The sequence below is a fragment of the Talpa occidentalis genome, unplaced genomic scaffold (assembly GCF_014898055.3).
Source record: "Talpa occidentalis isolate TD23 unplaced genomic scaffold, MPIMG_talOcc4v2.1 talOcc4.2, whole genome shotgun sequence".
NCBI lineage: Eukaryota > Metazoa > Chordata > Mammalia > Eulipotyphla > Talpidae > Talpa > Talpa occidentalis.
The window spans coordinates 27,890,584-27,909,928 of record NW_023602073.1 but is presented as its reverse complement, the minus strand read 5'-3'; the positions used below and the strand labels follow the sequence as shown (position 1 = coordinate 27,909,928).

The 19,345-nt window shown below is 34.6% G+C and overlaps 2 protein-coding genes across 2 annotated transcripts; one reads left to right on the top strand and one right to left on the bottom strand.

Moving 5' to 3' along the window:
* The first annotated feature begins 1,806 nt into the window (after positions 1–1,806).
* On the top strand, positions 1,807–2,736 carry LOC119253129 (olfactory receptor 2G3-like). The gene has a single exon (XM_037520775.1). It carries the CDS (start codon positions 1,807–1,809, stop codon positions 2,734–2,736), a length of 930 nt encoding a protein of 309 aa, XP_037376672.1.
* Positions 2,737–11,817: 9,081 nt separating this feature from the next.
* On the bottom strand, positions 11,818–12,833 carry LOC119251083 (olfactory receptor 10C1-like). Its single transcript, XM_037518580.1, has 2 exons — positions 11,891–12,833; positions 11,818–11,852 (listed from the first exon to the last, which is right to left on the bottom strand). The coding sequence occupies exons 1-2, from the start codon at positions 12,831–12,833 to the stop codon at positions 11,818–11,820; spliced, it is 978 nt and encodes a 325-aa protein (XP_037374477.1).
* Between the last annotated feature and the right edge of the window lie 6,512 nt (positions 12,834–19,345).

The following is a 19,345-nucleotide window of genomic DNA, read 5'->3' as shown; positions in this document are numbered from 1 at the left end:
GTGGTTCTTCAATCTCCTGCTCTGGAACTGTGAGTATGATTAAACTTTGCATAAAAATCACCTACAGCCTCTTCAGCTGCTTTGTCACTTTTCCTAGATGGTAGGACTTTCTTTTTCATGTTACAGAAAAACAAGGAAAATTTATTTTTAAAGTTGAGGAAATCCAGAACTGGTTCTTTTTTTTTTGACAGCTAACAGAAGACATTTTCATTTATAACCCAATAACATTCTTAACCCCCTAAATTGAACACCTTCTCTTTTACACATAAATCCTCTTCTCCTCATATTGAATAATGAGACTGTGTAAGGGCAGAGCAGTTTCAGTGTGGAGTCTCCTTGGAAAATATTGGCTATTGTTAGAACATTATAAATACAGAAAAAAAAAATGACAGTGAAGTGTATATAAAACAAAATGAGGACACTCATCTTTTTTCCAGCAGATATTTAATCTCTCAGTAACACATTTCTTTTTCTGTGAAAAGAGGAAATGGTTAAAGTCATTGTCGATTCTGAGGTGCATCACAGCATTCAGGATTTCATTTTATTTCCAAAATATTTGACCAGTTAGAGAAATACTAAGCAATGTACCACCAGTATCAGTTTACTTCTTTTGTTATAATTCTGGAAGGATTTCCCTTTACTCAAAACACATAATAGTTTGGTCTTGCAGATTTTAAAATGCTGTTAGCACAGAAGCCAAAAAGAAAACAAGTCACTTAATCTCTTTAAACTGTACTGTATAACAATTGCTTAAAATCAGTTACGATGGCCTAAAATTCTTAGAAGTTTGTATTTTCTGGTTAGGGTATTTTAAGGATATTTTTATTTGAAATTTTTGGTTTTGGTTTGTCTTTTAGGAAGTTCTTTATATTTTAATCCCACAGATAATCAACCTTCTACAGTCTTTCAGTGCTCTAGTACTGGACATTCAGAAATAAAAAATACCATAATCTTTGTAAATCAATTGTTAAAATTACACTCATCAATTATACATAATTTACTTTACAAAAAGTTAATGGATTTCATTAGGCATTTTTACATATATTATTTTTATATATTTTTGTAATTAAAGTATATTAAAACATGTGGACAATAGGTAGCACCAGGGGAAAGAACTTGCTTATTGGAGAGTGAAAAGCAAATTTTTCCAGAGATCAAAATTTATAGAGAGTGAACCAATGTATCAGAGAGATCAGTTTTATTTTAACTCTATTATCAGTTCTGTACTTATAATTACTTATTTCAGTAGGTATTTCAGTTACTTATTTCAGTAGTTATTTGCTTCATAAAAATGAATATTAATGATAAGCACAGCTAATTGTTTGAAATTTCTAACCAATCTTGTTTCCCTTCTCCAATTTTGTAAACATTTTCTCTCAGTCTCTCCATCACTTTGGTGTATCTTTAAATTTACATATTGTATCTACAGTGATTTACATTTCTCTATATGGAACAATATATTATTTTTAATTGCTTTGCTTTATTGTTAAGTGAACATTGATGGTATATGTATTTAATCTTCAGATAGTTTGATATAGCTCTCCAATCTGTTTTAGTAAATGATTCTAATGTCTATCACATATATGTACACATATATATGTTTCCTTTCAATTCATTTTGTTTTCATGTTTGCACATTCTCATATATATAGCATTATTTTATTTATTGTTTTCCATCTATAATTCCAGTGTCCAATTACTTAAGTTTTACTCAGTTTATTATTTTTGCATTGGTTATGATACCTGATTTTCTTCCCACAGGGATAAATAAGAATGACCAAGACAGGTGACTCTCAGTGAAGAAACAATGAAAGGCACAAATTTTAGCAATCCAACAGGGTTTGTCCTACTGGGCTTCTCTGACCAGCCCCAGTTGGAAATGGCTCTACTTCTGATAATCTCTATCATATACATTGTGACACTGATGGGGAACACAGCAATCATACTTATCTCATACTTGAACCCCAAACTCCACACACCCATGTACTTCTTTCTCTCTAATCTCTCCTTCCTGGACCTCTGTTTCACTACCAGTATTGTCCCACAAATGCTTTGGAATCTCAAGGGCCCCAAGACCATCAGCTATACTGGGTGTGTGTTTCAGTTCTACATTGCTTTGGGGCTGGGCTCCACGGAGTGTGTCCTCTTGACCATTATGGCCTATGATCGCTTTAATGCTATCTGTCGACCCCTCCACTATACTGTTATCATGCATCCAAAGCTTCTCAGGCAACTTGCAGCTCTAGCCTGGATCAGTGGTTTTGCTGAAGCCACACTTCAGACCATCCTTGTTTTCCAGTTGCCCCTCTGCAGCCATCACAGGGTGGATGACTTTGCATGTGAGGAGCCTGCCCTGATTAAAATTGCCTGTGCGGACACAACCCTCCTGCAAAATGAGCTCTCTGTGGCTACTGTCATCTATGTGGTTATGCCTATGGGACTTATTTTGGTGTCTTATGGCTGCATTGTTTGCAGTGTGCTGAGGATAAAATCCACTGAAGGCAGGAGGAAAGCATTTGGGACCTGTGGGTCCCACTTAATTGTTGTGGTTTTGTTCTTTGGTACTATAATTTCTGTCTACATCCAACCAAAGAGCAAGTACACACAGAATCAGAGTAAATTTTTCACTCTCTTTTATACTGTAGTTACACCTTCACTTAATCCTTTGATCTACACCTTGAGAAACAATGAGTTTAAGTGGGCTCTTAGAAGGTTTCTGGGAAGAGACTCCAGTTAGGGAAAAATGTGAAATATATTAATTTTATCTTTCAGTTATTTGGAACTTATAAGCACCATCTGATTATGGTTTCTTGTTTTCATTTATAAGGATCACAGTTGAATTTTCTATACCAAAGTAGGTGTGAAATTTCAATGACATCCTGAAGTTACCTCCATAAATCCTCTTAACCCTTTTTTCTGGAAATGTGATATCTCCTTTTGGTTATTATAAGGATTCTGTTAGTAAATATTTATGAATACATTCATTATTACACTTTAATAAATTCTAGTGTTATTTCTCTAGTGACTAACTGAAGATGTTACTAACACAGTTATGGCAGATCTATTTTCTCATCACAGAAGTAAATCTTCTACCTCATGGAGGCAGAGCTCAGATGATTCTGTAAAAGTTTGGGTTTTCCAGAGAATTCTTCCTATCACTCTGAAGATCTCACTTTCAATAGTGCTATAGGCAATAGGAATTCTGACTGCAGTTTACATAAAGTGTAAGACCAATTGGAAAAAACACAATTATCTGCTTATTGAGGGGTTGTTGATTCTTGTTCATTCAACCAAATTCATTAAGATTCTTGTTCATCCCTGTTCATTCTTCTGGTAATATATACATCCAGGGATTTTTTTGATCTTCCACATTCACAGTGAAAGCCTCAATGGAATATAAGCCAGGGTCCTGAATATTTTCCTCTTACAACTCTCATCAAACCTTTAGCTGTACACTTGGGAAAAATACAAATAAATAAATTTTAATATTGCATGTTAACAAATAAACAGATTTATTTAGAAATAAAAATGTCTGTCATGTAATATTCATTTTTAATATTCAATATTCTATAAAATTATAGAATTTATTAAAATGTTTTTTCATATTGAGTATGAATTTTTATCTTCTAGTAACATACTGAACATTATTGGTAAGATTTTTAAGTTTAACAATGTCCTTGTTTTTCATATATTCACTGTAATTATTTATGAAATAGTCTCAAAGTTATTATTTGCTTTAACTCTAAGAAATCCTGATTAGAGGGGCCTCCCTGGTGGTGCAGGCAGTTGAGTGCAGTGCTGTGAAGCTGTCCTCAGCCTCTAAAGCATGGTTTTGATCCCCACCAGCCGGCGAGAATCCCATATGGCACGGCCAACCTCTCCTGTCTCACCCGCTGCTCCCTTCAGCAGTGTATTTCATCAGTCTGCCTGTTCTGTTCCCCACTCTGTCTCTGGTGAATCCTCTCACCCTCCCACACATCTAGCCAGTACCCTGGTTCTTGTATAAATAAATAAATCTTAAAAAAAAAAAAAGAGGGCCTCCCCTGGTGGCGCAGCGGTTGAGCGCTGGGCTGTGAAGCTGCACCCAGCCTCTGCAGTGCCGGTTCGATCCCTGGCCACCAGCAAGGGTCCCACATGGTGCACAAACCTCTCCTGCCATGTCCGCTGCTCTCCTCAGCAATGTATTTCTTTAGTCTGCCTGTTCTGTTCCCTGCTCTAGCTCTGGTGAATTCTCTCACCCTCCCGCACTTCTACTGTACACAGTGCTTGTATAAATAAATAAATAAATCTTTAAAAAGAAAGCAAGAAAGAAATCCTGATTAGATATAACTGCAAAATGTAATTCTTTTATGAAAGAGGTTTTGTAAAAAATGAATGTGCTTAACAGATTATTCCTAAGCAATAATTTTAATGAAGATGTATATATCTAGGTAAATATACTTAGAAGTTGAATGGGGTAGTAAAAAGACAAGCATATTAGAGAGAAAAACATGAGAAGGTAAGGAAATATTGATAATGTGACATGAGTTGTCAATGTAAAATGTGTTGTATAATTTGATATTAATAGTTACAATTATACATGTGTCATAACATATATAATAATTATAAATGTGGTCATATCAGAATTAACATTTTCCACTGATCAATTAGGATGGCCAAACATCTAATTTGCAATGGACAGTCCCATGGGAGCAATGATCAAAACCAGAAAATAAACTAGGATATAATACCATATACTACAAAAACCAGACTTATTTAGAATTTTACCAGATTTATCACTACTGTCCTATCCAAGACTCATTAAGGATCTCACATTGAATTTAGATTTTACGTCTCAGTCTCTTCCAATCTATGTCAGTTCATTAATATCTCTCACTCCCTTCAACTTTTTATAGAAATATAAGCTCACTGATATTTTCATTAATGGAAGTGAATATGTTACCAATATTTTGCTGCTCTAATTTGTTATTTATATATTAAAAAAATACTACTGTGTTATGTCCTTGTTAATATTTTCACAATATATATTTGGTCACCATAGCTCTCCTTCAACCAACATAGCTACAGACCTCCACTATAGTCCCCTGTGCTCTCCTCTTTATGTTCTCAGCCCTCCTTTCTCCCTCTTCTCTTGGATGCATCAGATCTATGGGCAGCTGTCAAGGGTTAGTTTTATAGTTTGATTTTGTTTGAACTTTTGTTTGGATTCTTTAACTTCCACATATAAGTGAGCCATGCAGTATTTACCTTTCTCTTTCTGGTTTATTTTGCTTAGCATAACCCCTTTCATGTAATTGCAAATGACATGAGTTTATCTTTTTTTGATCACTGAGTAGTATTCCATTGGGTATATACACCACATTTCCTTGATCCACTCATCTTGTTTTGGGCATTTAGGTGTTTCCATATCTTGCTATTGTAAACAATGCTGAAATAAACATAGGAGGATGGGTTTCCTTTTGAATTAGCTTTTTTTGTGTTCTTTGGAAGATACATAGGAGTGGACTTGCTGGATTGTATAGCAGATACATTCTTAGTTTTTTGAGGAAGCTCCACACAGCTTTCCATAGGGCTGGACCAGTCTACATTTCCACCAACAGTGTAAGAGTGTTCCTTTTACTCCACACTATAACCAGCACTTGTTTCTGGGTTTTTTGTTTTGTGTTGTTTTGTTTTAAATATATGTCATTCTTACTAGCATGAGATGCTATCTTATTATAGTTTTGATTTGCATTTCTCTCTGATGATAACTGATGATGAATATTTTTTCATGTACCTGTTGGCCATTTGTACGTCTTCATTAGAAAAGTGCCTATTAAGCTCCTTTGCCCACTTTTTGGTTGGATTGATTTCTTTTTGTTTAGTTGTATGATCTCTTTGTAGAGCTCAAAAGTCCGTCCCTTGTAAGCTATATGCTTGTAAGTATTTTCTCCCATTCAGAAGGTTGACTCTTTATTTTGGTTAATGTCTCTTTCACTCTACAGAAGCTTCTCAGTTTGATGTAGTCCCAGTTATTTATCTTCTCCTTTGTTTTCTTGCTTCTGGGACAAATTCAAAATATTTTTCTTAAGTTTATGGTATAGAGTGTTTATCTTTTTTTAATGGCTTAATGTCTTTTGTCTATGTATTTTATACATTTTTGAGTTGATTTTCGTGTATGGTGTGAGGAAGTGGTCTAGTTTCATTCTTTTGCATGCAACATTCCAATTTTCCCAGCACCAATTATCAAAGACTTTCTTAGTTCCATTGTCTATTCTGTACTTTGTCATAGATTAGTTGAGCATATAAGTGTAAATTTATTTCTGAAGTTTTAATTGAATTTAATTGGTCTGTGTGTCTGTTTTTGTTTCAGTCCCATGGTGGATTGGGTCTGTTAAGATTTTATTGAGAATTTTTGCATCTATGTTCTTGAAGAAGATTGGTCTGAAGTTTTCTGTTTGTGTCTTTTCTTTGTATGGTTTTGGTGTTAGCTTAATTGGGGGCTCATTAAATGTGTTTGGGAGTGTGCCTTCTTTCTCAAGTTTTTTTTTTTTAAGATTTTTTTTCTAAAATATATTTTTTAAAGGTTTATTTATTTATACAAGGAATGGGGTACAGGCCAGATGTGCAGGAAGGTGAGAAGATTCACCAGAGACAGAGAGGGGAGCAGAACAGGAAGACTGACGAAATACACTGCTGAGGGGAGTAGAGGGCGAGACAGGAGCAGTCTATGGCGCCATGTGGGATTCTTGCTGGCTGGTGGGGATCGAACCCATGCTACAGAGGCCGTGGAACGCTTCACAGTGCGGTGCTCAACTGCCTGTGCCACCAGGGAGGCCCCTTTTTAAAGATTTTGAGAAAGATAGGGATTAGTTCATCTTTGAATGTTTGGTTGAATTTACTTGGAAAGGCATCTGGTAGTGCTCTTTTTGTTTTGGGGGAGCATTTTTAGTTACTGTTTCAGTTTCATTGCTTTTCAGGTTTTCTAATACCTTACTCTAAAGTGACTGGAAGATTGCATAATTCTACCAAATTCTCTTTGCATAAAAATCTTCATAGTAATCTTGTATTATCCTCTGAATTTCTGCAGTGTCTGTTCTAACTTTTGTTTTTTGATCCTATTTCTTGGAATTTTCTTTTTTTTTTCCCCACAGTGAGCCTAACTATAGGTTAATCTATTTTGTTTGTTTTTTCTAAGAACCATCTTTTGGTTTCATTGAGTGGGATATTGAAGTTTCCTGCCACATGTGTGTTCTTTCCAATATTTGTTTCCTGAGTTGATGAAGTGACCTAATATATTTTGGTGCTCCTTTGATGAGTTAATGTTTATGAGTGTTTTGCACTCTTGCTATAGTGTTCCCTTAGTCATTATGATTATGGACAAGGCCCTGCAAGACTGTGACTGGTGCATGAGCCTGCTTCCAAGGTGATGGTAACTGAGCTCAGGGTTGGGGGTGCTTCCTGATGGTGACTGAGGGTTACCAATGAAAGGTCCCTATGTGGCGGCCCACACTGGAGTGTCTGCTTCTCAGTTGCTGATGGCTGGCTCCAGCTTTAAGTGTGCTTACTATAGGGTATCTCGGGGTTGCTGAAGTTGGATGATTCCCTGTGTGGCTCAGGGTGGGGTATGCGATGACTTCTAAGTCTCTGGTGGCTGAATCCAGTGCCAGGGTTACTTCCCAAAGGTGACTAAGACTACCAATGCAGGTCTGGCTCCTACCTGTATTATTTTTATCTTTAGCTATTGAGGCCTCTTTCACGTTGACCCCTGTGTCCCTTCAACATTCTCATACCTCCTTCTCAAACACTTCTTTAGTTTCTTGTACCACAACTTTTTCCAGACTCATTTTGTATTTTTCTGGTTTAATTCCTGGAATCTTTCATTTTTCCATGGAAATCTGCTGTTTTCTTTACCAGAGAATAGTATTTAGAAGCCAAGAAAATGTACTCAATGTGCTCCATTTTACTAAGGAATCATTGTTTCTAGGTCCACTCAGGAGACAGAAAAATAATCTTACATAAATGACATACATATATACGTTTAGTCTTAGATAGATGTAATTCAGTCTACAGTTTCTAGTCAAAATATTATTTACCAGAGTTAGTCCTTATTCCCCTTCAAACTTTAAATGTGATTTTGTTATTTACTTTATGCACCTTTTATTACCTTAAGTTGATGTAATATAATAATAAAATAAAAGGTGCATAAAGTAAATAAATATAATATAATAATAAAATAAAAGGTGCATAAACTTTCAGTTGATGTAAAATTGATTTACAGCACTATATTCCATTTGGTGGTATAGGTTCACAACATTTCAGATATATGTCAACCACACCATACCCACTACTAAAGTACCCATAGTCCTCCTTCACCATATTACATTCAGCCCTCTCCACACTTTACTCCCCTTTTCCCTCCATTTCCCTCTGATAAACATGCTCTATAATCAGATTTCTAGGGTTTGTTTTGCTTAACTTTAGTCTGTTCTTTTGTTTTCCACACATCATCCTGTATTAGTCATTTACATTCTGATATTCCACACATCATCCTGTATTAGTCATTTACATTCTGCTTAATATTTAGCTTAGCATTATTCTCTCCACTTCCATTTATGTTATTATAGATGAAAAAAATTTCATATTTTTTTAAAGATTCTTTTTTTTTAAAGATTTATTTATTTATTTATTTATACACACACTGGGGTACAGTCAGAAGCACAGGAGGGTGAGAGAATTCACCAGAGCCAGAGTGGAGAGCAGAACAGGCAGACTGACGAAGTACACTGCTGAGGGGAGCAGTGGGCAGCACAAGAGGTCTGCACCATGTAGGACCCTCGCTGGCAGCCGGGGATAGAACTGGTGCTGCAGAGGCTGTGGACAGCTTCGCAACCCAGTGCTCAACTGCTGTGCCACCGGGGAGGTGCCAAAATTTCATATTTTTTGTAGCTCAGTAGTATTCCATTGAGTATATATATATACCACATCTTCTTCTGCCCCCATTCACTTGTTAGTTTCATCTATTTAGCATTTGTCTTGTACTAAACCACTCTTTAGTTTACTTAAACTTTTTCATATTTTAGCAATAAGTGATATGACAAATACATTTCATATTTTTATAGAACCCTGTAAATAAAATTGAAATCATCATCTCTAAGACTTTATTTTATTATTGTGCAGTTATTCATGTAAAATGGAGGTTTATATTTGTTTTTTTTCCCCACACTAAAAGAATTTTAGAATCAGATATGTGGTGGAGTATTATGACCATTTTAGAGGTGGGCCTAGTGTCATAACATGTATCTAATGAGGTCTGAAACTATATCCCAAAGTCAAATTTGTGTTATAACCTAATGTTTCCTAATACAATTTAAAAAAAAAATTAAAAAATACAATTTTTAAAAATGAATAAAATAGTACTCTTAAATAAGTCAGTTCAGGAAAGTGGGAGGATTAAAAAAATCAACACACATAAATTAGTTGCTTTCTTATATACAAATACTGATCTAGAATAAGAAGAAATTAAAAACCAACCCCTCTACAATATCACCAAAAAAAAAAAAAAAAAGAAAGAAACAAAGTGATAAAAAATACCTGGATATAAACTTAACAAAGGAGGTAAGAAAAAATATAAAACATTGTTAAAATGAGTAGAAGGCAGAGGTGCAAAAATATCCCCTGCTTATGGGTAGGAAGAATTGTCAAAATAACCATCCCACCCAAAGAAAATTAAAAATTTGATGCAATCCCAATTAAAATTTCAATGTCATTCTTCTAAGAAATGGAGTGACTAACACTGAAATTCATATAGAATGACAAAAGACCCTGAATAGCCAAGCTCTCTTGTTCATATTTATGAACAATTTGTTGATGATAAAGAATGAAGTGTTTACGCTGGGACAAGGAAATACTCTTCAATAAATAGTATTGGGAAAACTGGACTGCTACATGCAAAACAATGAAATTTGAACATTTAATCTCACACCATACATGAAAATCAGCTCAAAATGGATAAAAAACTTAGATATAAGAAATAAGCCTAAAGACCATGGCAATACATTTATCTCGGGGCAAAGTATGCAGGAAATCATAATAAGTAGAACAAATCTTCCTAGAAATCATCTAGTGGAGCCTCCCCTCCCTGATTCAGGAACCAAACTGCTTAGACTGAATACTGGTAAGTGTTTTGCTCAGGGTGAGGGTTAGTTGTTTCAGTCTACTGTTACCGAGTTTCCACATGTGTAGATGGAGCACAATAATTGTAGAAGGGTGGTTTTGAAGTTCAAATTATACAAATATTTAATGAGCATGAATGGTCTCCATGAATGGTAGTTATTATTGTTGATAGTGTTGTTATAGCCTGTGCTTAGGAAAATGAATTTCGCAAAACAACACAGAGTTTGAGATCAAAGATGGTAAATGATTTCTAGCTATTATCAATATTCAGAAATATTCAATAGTGAAAATATTGAGGATATCAATGATAATGTATTTTAAATATATACATTAAGATCTTCTAAAACACCCATTTTTGGTATTTTTTAATATTTTAACAGTTTTCAAAATCATGTTTTGGTAAAATAATGTATCTTAAGAAATGTGTCAGTAGCAAGAAAATACTAAAGTAAAAATCAAATATTTGCACTGGATAATTACAGACTTAGAATAATATGGTGGGAATAAATTTTTGTATCTTGTATAAATTTGCTGCAAAACTCATAGTTGTTTAAAACAAGTCTACCATTAAATATTTTAAATATTTTAAGATATTTTTACACATGAACTGCATTAATCTACCTGAGTGGATGTTTGGCAGCTGAGTCTCAGAGAGTCCCTACTCTGTGATGACACTGACTGCCTCCCAGTAGACCAGGACTCAACTCTCCACAACTGACTTAAATTTCTTTAATTTATTTGGGGGATAACCTTAAGTTAAGACATGTAACATTCACAGTTCTCTATTCTTTTTCTTATTATAACAATAAGAATAGTTATTAATCCCCTCATAGATCATAGTAGCTTTATGAAAACTAGATGATCAGATCAAAGACATTTCTACCACAGGTGTTAAGAGTACTACATTGTATTATAGCCTTGTTAATCCTTTTTAATACAAAGGTATTGGGTGATTTCCAAATATTATAGTGTCAGAATTCAGCTGTACATATGTAAATTGTGTAAATTACATAAAACATTTAAATCATTTATGTTCTCTTAAATTCAGTTTTCTTCTTCCATTCTTGCATTTAGACATGTTTTTTTTTTCAAAAACATTTTCACCATGGGAAATCTTGATAAAAAAATTCACTTTTTTTCTTTTAATATTCTACAGCAAATGCCTCTGAACTATAAGTTTGCTTTTTTTTGCATGCTTTCATACTTTTATGGTACACAAACTCATAAAAATAATACAACACTATATCTGTTAATAAAGCTAAAGAATTATAACATTTTATGTAGGAAAATAATGTACTACATAGACTTATGAGGGAGTGAAGAGTCAGGTGGGACAGATATATGTGGGAACACATCCCAGTGACCAACACAGATGTCAGATGGATTCCTCAGAAGGTAGAAAATGACTAAGATTTTAGGGTGAAGTTTGCCAGGCTTCTGACTTGCAATCTGCCTAGAAAAACATACTTAGGAGAAACCTGTCTAGTTTATGACTCACTTATAAAATTCTATGGTATTAAACTACCTTCCAGAATTCAACAATCAGAACTTTACTGTAAGAACAGAGGTGTCTCCAAAGACATTATAATCAATGTTAATAAAGAAGATAAATTAAAAGAGAGGTTGAAAGGCAGAGAGTATTTTGTTTCTTTTTTCTACTCTTTCACTGTGTGTGCATTCTTTCCAAAGATAAGATTTGTATCACCTTCTGGGATCTATCCAGGAGCCAAAAATATTTTTTTTGCCCAGGGTTCTGCGGAGAGCTGCCTTGACTTCCTTGTTCCGTAAACTATATATGATGGGGTTAATCATAGATGTAACCACTGTATAGAACAAGGCTAGGAGTTTGTCTACTCCAGGTGAATGGCTAGCTTTGGGCCTCAAGTAGGTGACAGATCCTGATCCATAGAACAGCGATACCACAAGGAGGTGAGAAGAACAAGTAGAAAGAGCTTTGCGGCGTCCTTCAGGTGATGGCATAACCAGCACAGCAGCTAGAATTCTGCAGTAGGATGCAACAATCAGTAAAAATGGGCTGGAAATGCAGAGGATGGCCACAACAAAGACAACAGCCTCATTTTGAGATGTATCCCCACAAGCAAGTGCCAGTAGAGGGGGGAGGTCACAGAAGAAGTGGTTTATTTCACAAGGGCCACAGAAGTTCAAGGAGAAAATATAATTGGTCTGGCCCAAGCCTACAATACACCCCACTCCCCAGGAAACCACTGCCAAACTGGCACACACTCCATGATTCATGCGTGTTGCATAGTGAAGTGGTGAACATATGGCCACATAGCGGTCGAAAGCCATGGCTGCCAAGAGGCAACACTCACTGATCCCAAAAAGTGTAAAGAAAAACATCTGTGTGGCACAGCCCTCCCGAGAGATTCCTCGGGCCTCACTTGCAAGGCTCTGCAGCATCTTAGGTATGACCGAGCAAGTGTAACCAATCTCCAAGAAAGACAAGTTGGCTAGGAAGAAGTACATAGGTGTGTGGAGAACAGGATTGGTACATATGGCTAGAGCTATGAGAGCGTTGCCTGTCAGTGAGACTAAGTACATGAGTAGGATGAGAGTAAATAAAAGGAAGCACTGTTCAGGGACCTCGGAGAACCGTGCAAATACAAAGTGTTTGACAGACATGCTGTTTTCCTGCCACAAAGAACAATTGAGGTTCATATCCTGACAAAGAAAAAGGAAAAGTCATCAGGATGTGTTCCAATACAATTATAAATCTTTATATTACATTTAATGAGTTTCAGTATCAGATGATAATTTTTTTTAATCTGTGTTTCTAAAAATCAAAGTTTGGAAATTACACTGAACCTCACACCTTTTGGAACCAAATGCTACTCTATGTTCACTATTCCAGTTTACTTATTCAAAATATATGTAGACTCCAATTATAAAATGAAAAAAAAACAAACCCTAATTTTAGCTCGTCTTTCTTCATCCCTTCTTTTAATCTGTTGTCAATACAACCAGACCAAGATCCTTTCATACCTATCTATGTCTTTGATTTAGGTTACCACTGATTTGTTTTCATCAACATTCATTCAATATGTATTTATTACATATATTCCCATGAATTATTTATTTTATAACTGTAAATTTGTATCTTTTCAGTAATATTGTATTAGATATTTGCAAGTTTCAAAAAAAACCTTAAAAGTTCTTGTTGCAAGAAAAAATATTTGACTTTGTATAGTAACAATTTGTAACTAGACTTGTCTTTGAGGTTTATTTTTCAGTTGTACAAATATTGAACCATTTTTTGGTATATCTGAAGTTAATATAATGTTATATGTAATATTATATGTAAATTATACCAGAGTTTTAAAATGCCAGTACATATTGTTTTTATTATTTTGAAACTACTCTTTTAGGTCCTTGAAGTCAGCAATAAAAAAGAAAGCACCGTTTTTTTTTTTCCCCAAATGGAACTTATTTAGTGAAGGGAAGCATTCAATAAGTAAATAATGCTGAATTGCACGGAATTCAATCCAGGGTATGTTCTGGTGACTGATGAGTTTAGATTGCATGGTGGAGAAGGTTTTTGACAAGGAGAAGAATGTATTGAGTGAATAACAATTCACTAGAAGATTGTCAAACCCTACATATATCTATTTTGTACTCCTGATATAATTTCATCATTGCAAAAAATTCCTTTTGTTGATATTGCTCATCTGCTATTCTTTCTTCATCATACTGCTCTTTGATAACTGCAAATTAACATTGTTTCACATCAAAATTCAAAATTCTAAATACAATTAATGAAAATCTATTGATAGAAACTTTAATGTCAACACTCATGGGGCTCATGTTGTAGTCAACTCTTCCCATGAATAATACTTCCATCTTTAAATCTGTGCCTTGCTTGCCTATGCTTCATTTTATTTGCACATATTTTCCCACAAGGACTTTCCCTTGGCCTCCTTTGTGTTTTTTTTTTTTTTTTTACCCACTGAACTACCTTTCTATGTTTAAGTTCTAGCTTTGCCTCCTCTCAGGAAACTTCTTCCCAATTCCTGCACTCTCTGGCCCCCACACTAGTCAGTTACCTGACCCCTTAACTTTACTTCCCATCATTCTGTAACTGCTATGACACATTTACAGCACTCCAATTATGATTAATTGCTAATGACTTCATGAGTGTAGCTTCTGAGAAACATACAAATGAGAGACATTTATTTATTTACTTTTGCTGATCACTAGATTCACCACAATTAATAACAAACAAGTTCTCATGAAATGAATAAAAGCTTAAATGCTAAACTTTACTCTGTCTGCCTATATATTCTGCCCATTGAGCATATTCTATTTTCTAAAGTTATTTATATTAAATCTGATCTTCCTCAAATATCTCATATGTGACAGTTATTTTATTCTCAATGTAATAATTATGAGTCTTGACAAGTCATAAAATATTCATGCTTCTTTTGTGGATATACTATATTTTAGATTGTTTTTATTAAATGTTATCAACCAAACTTCTAAGCAGTGTTATCCATATAAGGGCAGAAAAATGAGGGAGTTTCACCTTTATTGTTCTGGACTCTATCTGCTCATTAGCATAACCTGAGTTCTTGCTTACAATATCTTTGTCTATACCGCATGATCATTTGTTCCACACAAATGTCTTATGCCAGTATATGTAAAAGTTTCCAAATTATTATGTATAGACAAATAAAAAGTACATAAAACATCTAGAATGATACATATTTTTCCATAAATACATATACCTGTACACTCACAGACAGAAATATACACATACAAAAACATACTAAATAACATAATAATTAAGAGTATTCTGGATACTATCTGGGTCAGAATCCTAGCATAGCAATTGAATGCTGGGACAAAGCTGATATTTACTTATCTGTTCCTCAATTGTTACATTTATAAAGGAGGTGACAGTAGGGTCTTCCTAATGGGACTGCTAAGAGGATTAAGTATATTAATACCCCAAAATCACTTAGAAACATGATTAAGTATTCAGTATTAGCTATAGCAGTGCCTTATATGTTTGTACTAGAAAAACAGATTTACCTTCATGTATACTCAGTCTTGTGGATTTTTACATCACAGTCCTTAATCATTCCTCTTGTTCATTATCTTCATCTGCATTTCATATATTCCTATTTATCTGCCATGATGAATAGGAGAAAAACAAAAAATGCATACATATATACACATACATGCTTATATACATACATACATACAAATGTCACATAAATGTTCTATCCTAGAAAAATAGTTGTGTATTATGGATCATTTAATGTACTAATTTCGATATTCACTGAGCTATAACAAAGTTCCCAGTAGTTAATGATGGGAATAACTGGCATAATTCAAATCTCTGTAAATATTAAGCAACAACTACATGATTTCAAGGTGTGTTAATGTATATGATGATGGAGAAATTTGCTACATATCAAGCCATTTATTAGAATGCATTAACATATAGTAAAGTGTTCATAAAAGTTCCCTTTGCATTGTAATTAATTTTAATAACTGTTCCTATGTAGCAGCACAATTCTACTAAGACTGAGACAAAGAAGACAGAAACACTATTTTTTAACTCAAAAAATATTCTTAAATATTCTGACTCCTTAATAAGAGTGTGTGAAGTTGCATAGAAAACTGCATGTGGAGAATTTGTCATATCATCTGTCAGTTAAAATGCAAAGGGCTTGGTGGCACAGGGCTTAAAGTCTCAGCACTATCAAGCTGTTGCCAGCCAGTGCAGCACGAGTTCTATCCGCTGCCAGGATGCTAATCCACGTGGCACAGCAGACCTCTTCTGTCTCGCCTGCTGTTTCCCTCAGCTGTTTATTTCAGTAGGTCTGCCTGGTTTACTCCCTGCTCTGTCTCTGGGGAATCCTCTCACCTCCCCACCTCTGGCCTACACTCCAGTTCTTGTAGCATAAATAAATAAAACACATCTTTAAAAAATAAATAAAATTCAAATATGTCTTTATAAATATATATATGTATATGAAAGAAACTGATATTTCTTTGTGATGCTGATGGAGATAAGAAGCCACACCCCAAAAAGGACAACACATCCTCTCAAGTAGTGGCATCACAAATATTTCTTACAATAATACACATGTCCATTTAGACAGCCCTAGATAATGCAAATGCTTGTATTGGGAATTCAAGTCAGGCATGCAGGAAAAGGGGAGAAATCACAGGTAGATGGCACACAGGGAGGACTAGGTGCATACTGTTACCATTTGATAGTTTTTGATTCACAGATCAATAAGAAAGTATCTTGTGTGAGAACTACATTTGAAAACTTCACGAAATTTAGATACAATTAATTAAACTAGATATTAGAGGTACCGAAGGTCTGTAAATCTTCAAGATATATGAGGTGACAAAGAATGATATTCTTTTAAAAAATAAATATCGTCATGTAAAAATAAATGTAATGAGTGGAGGTGAGAATACAAATATAGTCATATAATTCTTTCTGGCAGTATCTGTCACTTAGAATAATATTGAACCAGGTAAATTCTGACTTTTTCTTAAAAATGAAACTTTCTATTATTTTCAGGATTTACTCTATGTTGACCTGAGTCTAGGTACCCAGACTAAATAGGTCAACTTTATGTGCATGCCAAGTATGTTTAGTATTCATCAGTGTCTATGGAAAGAGAGTGAGATGTTCAAGGCAGGTGTCAGGCATCTGCAGAAGGGAGAAACACAGGCAGCAGAACTTTGCATGGACGGTGCTTCTCTCACCTGATAACTTTTCTTGACTAAAAATTACTGAAGCATTATTTCCAAATGAAGTTAGGATGATGAAGCCCCTGTGTATTTCTTGCTGAGCTGTTTTGAGTTACAAATGAAAACTCTGTAGAAGCAAGGTATGCATAAAAAAGAGGGATCATCATTAAAATGCAATGTGTCTGCCATCAAAACATCTAGTCTTTAAAGCCTCATGTTAATGAACTCATGAGACACAGCATGGAATAGTTTCTATTATTATCAGTCTATAAAAATAATCCAAATTAAGAGCCAATCATCAAGCAAATCAGCCCTATGATATAATCTAAAGATAGAGGAGCTTCCTGCCTGATAATGAATTATATTTATAGATTCCTATTCAATATAGTAAATGATTAAGTGGCCATTAAACACCATAACAATTATGAAGGTTAAAGTAATGAAACTGACTGTCAGTGATAGTTGGATGTATGAAAGAAATAGGGGAGGGAAATAAGATGATTTTATTTTTTTTTTAAAGATTTATTTATTTCATACAAGCACTGGGTACAGTCAGAAGCGTGGGAGGGTGAGAGAATTCACCAGAGCCAAAGCAGGGAGCAGAGCAGGCAGAAGGACCGAAGTACACTGCTGAGGGGAGCAGCGGGCGGCAGGAGAGGTCTGCGCGCCATGTGGCACCCTCCTCTTGTGGCCGGGGAGCAGCCGGGTATCGAACTGTCGCTGCAGAGGCTGCGGGCAGCTTCGCAACCCAGCGCTCAACCGCTGTGCCACCAGGGAGGCCCTGATTTTAATAGATTTTAATTGCTTGACTTCATGTGGCACATTATTCAGCCTCTATATCCAAGACAAACATTCTTTTTGGAAAGTTCTGCTTTGAAAATAATCCAGCTCCACAAAATTAGAAATGATCCTTGACTGACTCCATACTGCATCTATTTATTTGTTTATTCATTTACTGAGGTAACATTGGCTTACAATTTTGCATATGATTTAGAGGTATAGGATACCCTCTTTTAGGTGCTGTCTTCACACCACACCTAATGACAAACACCCATATTCCTGCATCATATTCCATTGTGATCAATCTCCACTTTGTTCTCTTGCTTCCCCCATCCAAGTGAAATATTTTATTTTTAATCAACCAAAAAAAAATGTGTTACATCATTAGATTTTTGTATCTGAAACACTTAAGTACAGTGTCTAGCATACAAGAAACTAAATATCAACTTTTGTTATTATGAAAGTATCATTTTAAAATGCTTTTGATACTTTTCATATTAAAAGTATCATTTTAATATGAAAAGTGGTTTGTATAAATTGGTCATTAAAGATTATAGAAATAATCACTTATTGCTCTCCACAATGTCTCCATAATCACTTCATCAAGAACCTACTATTTAGCTTGATGATACTTTAACATTACCCAATAAAAAATATCTTATCATATGATTGGATTAGTATATAAGGAGCAATGTAGATATTTCTATTTTCCAACAATAAGTTATACATATATTTCTATGAAATAATACATTTAGAAACTTATTTTATAACAGTGATAATGGCAAGTTTAGCAAATTAGTTATACTCTTACAAGCACAAAAAAATACTAATTAAAATAACTGCCAAAAATAAAAGATGCTTTGGGTATTGACCGTCCATTTTCACATTTTAATACATGATTTTCCATACCCTTTTTTTTTTTTTTAACCAGTCATATCGCATACCTTTAATCATAGCATTTGCCGGGGAAGCAGATGTTTATTATTTCTGGTGAGTCAGTCTCTTATTTTCTGTGCCTACTCTTCTAGTAACCTCCCAAAATTCACTAGCTGTAAATACATTTAATCCTCTCCTCTAAGACTATGTGCTGAAAAGCTTTTGTTGTAGTCGGACTGTTTGATCTCGGGGAGACTGTGTCTCAGGAGACATCATCGGTCCTTCCTAACAGTGCCTTAAATTCCACACACCTATACACACACGAAAGCATGCAATGCTGTGCTGATTACTATATATTTTAATTTTATGTTTCCTGGTAGAGAGGAATATAAACATTATACTTTCAATTTTCTTGCTCTGAATCTATCCTGCCTCCCTCCTAGGAGACTTACTCTCTTCTCACTGGAGAGTGTCAGGAAAGTTTGAATTTGTCTCTAAGGAATTGTCATAGATAAGTATGTTTATATTACTTGGTAAATGATAGTATTTAGGAAGCAGGGAAAAATGTAAGACAGATAAATGGATAGTTAAATATAATAAAGAATCCATATTACAAGTAACTGCTGTCACATATTGTGCACATAGTATAATATGAATTCAAATAAATGTACTACTGCAAGTAAATCTTTCCCCATTCTAAACTATTAATGTGAAATATTTAGAGTTTATTTTCGGCTGAATTAAATAATATAGACATCAAAAATAATTATGAACACTACATTAATAGTTATATTACTGTA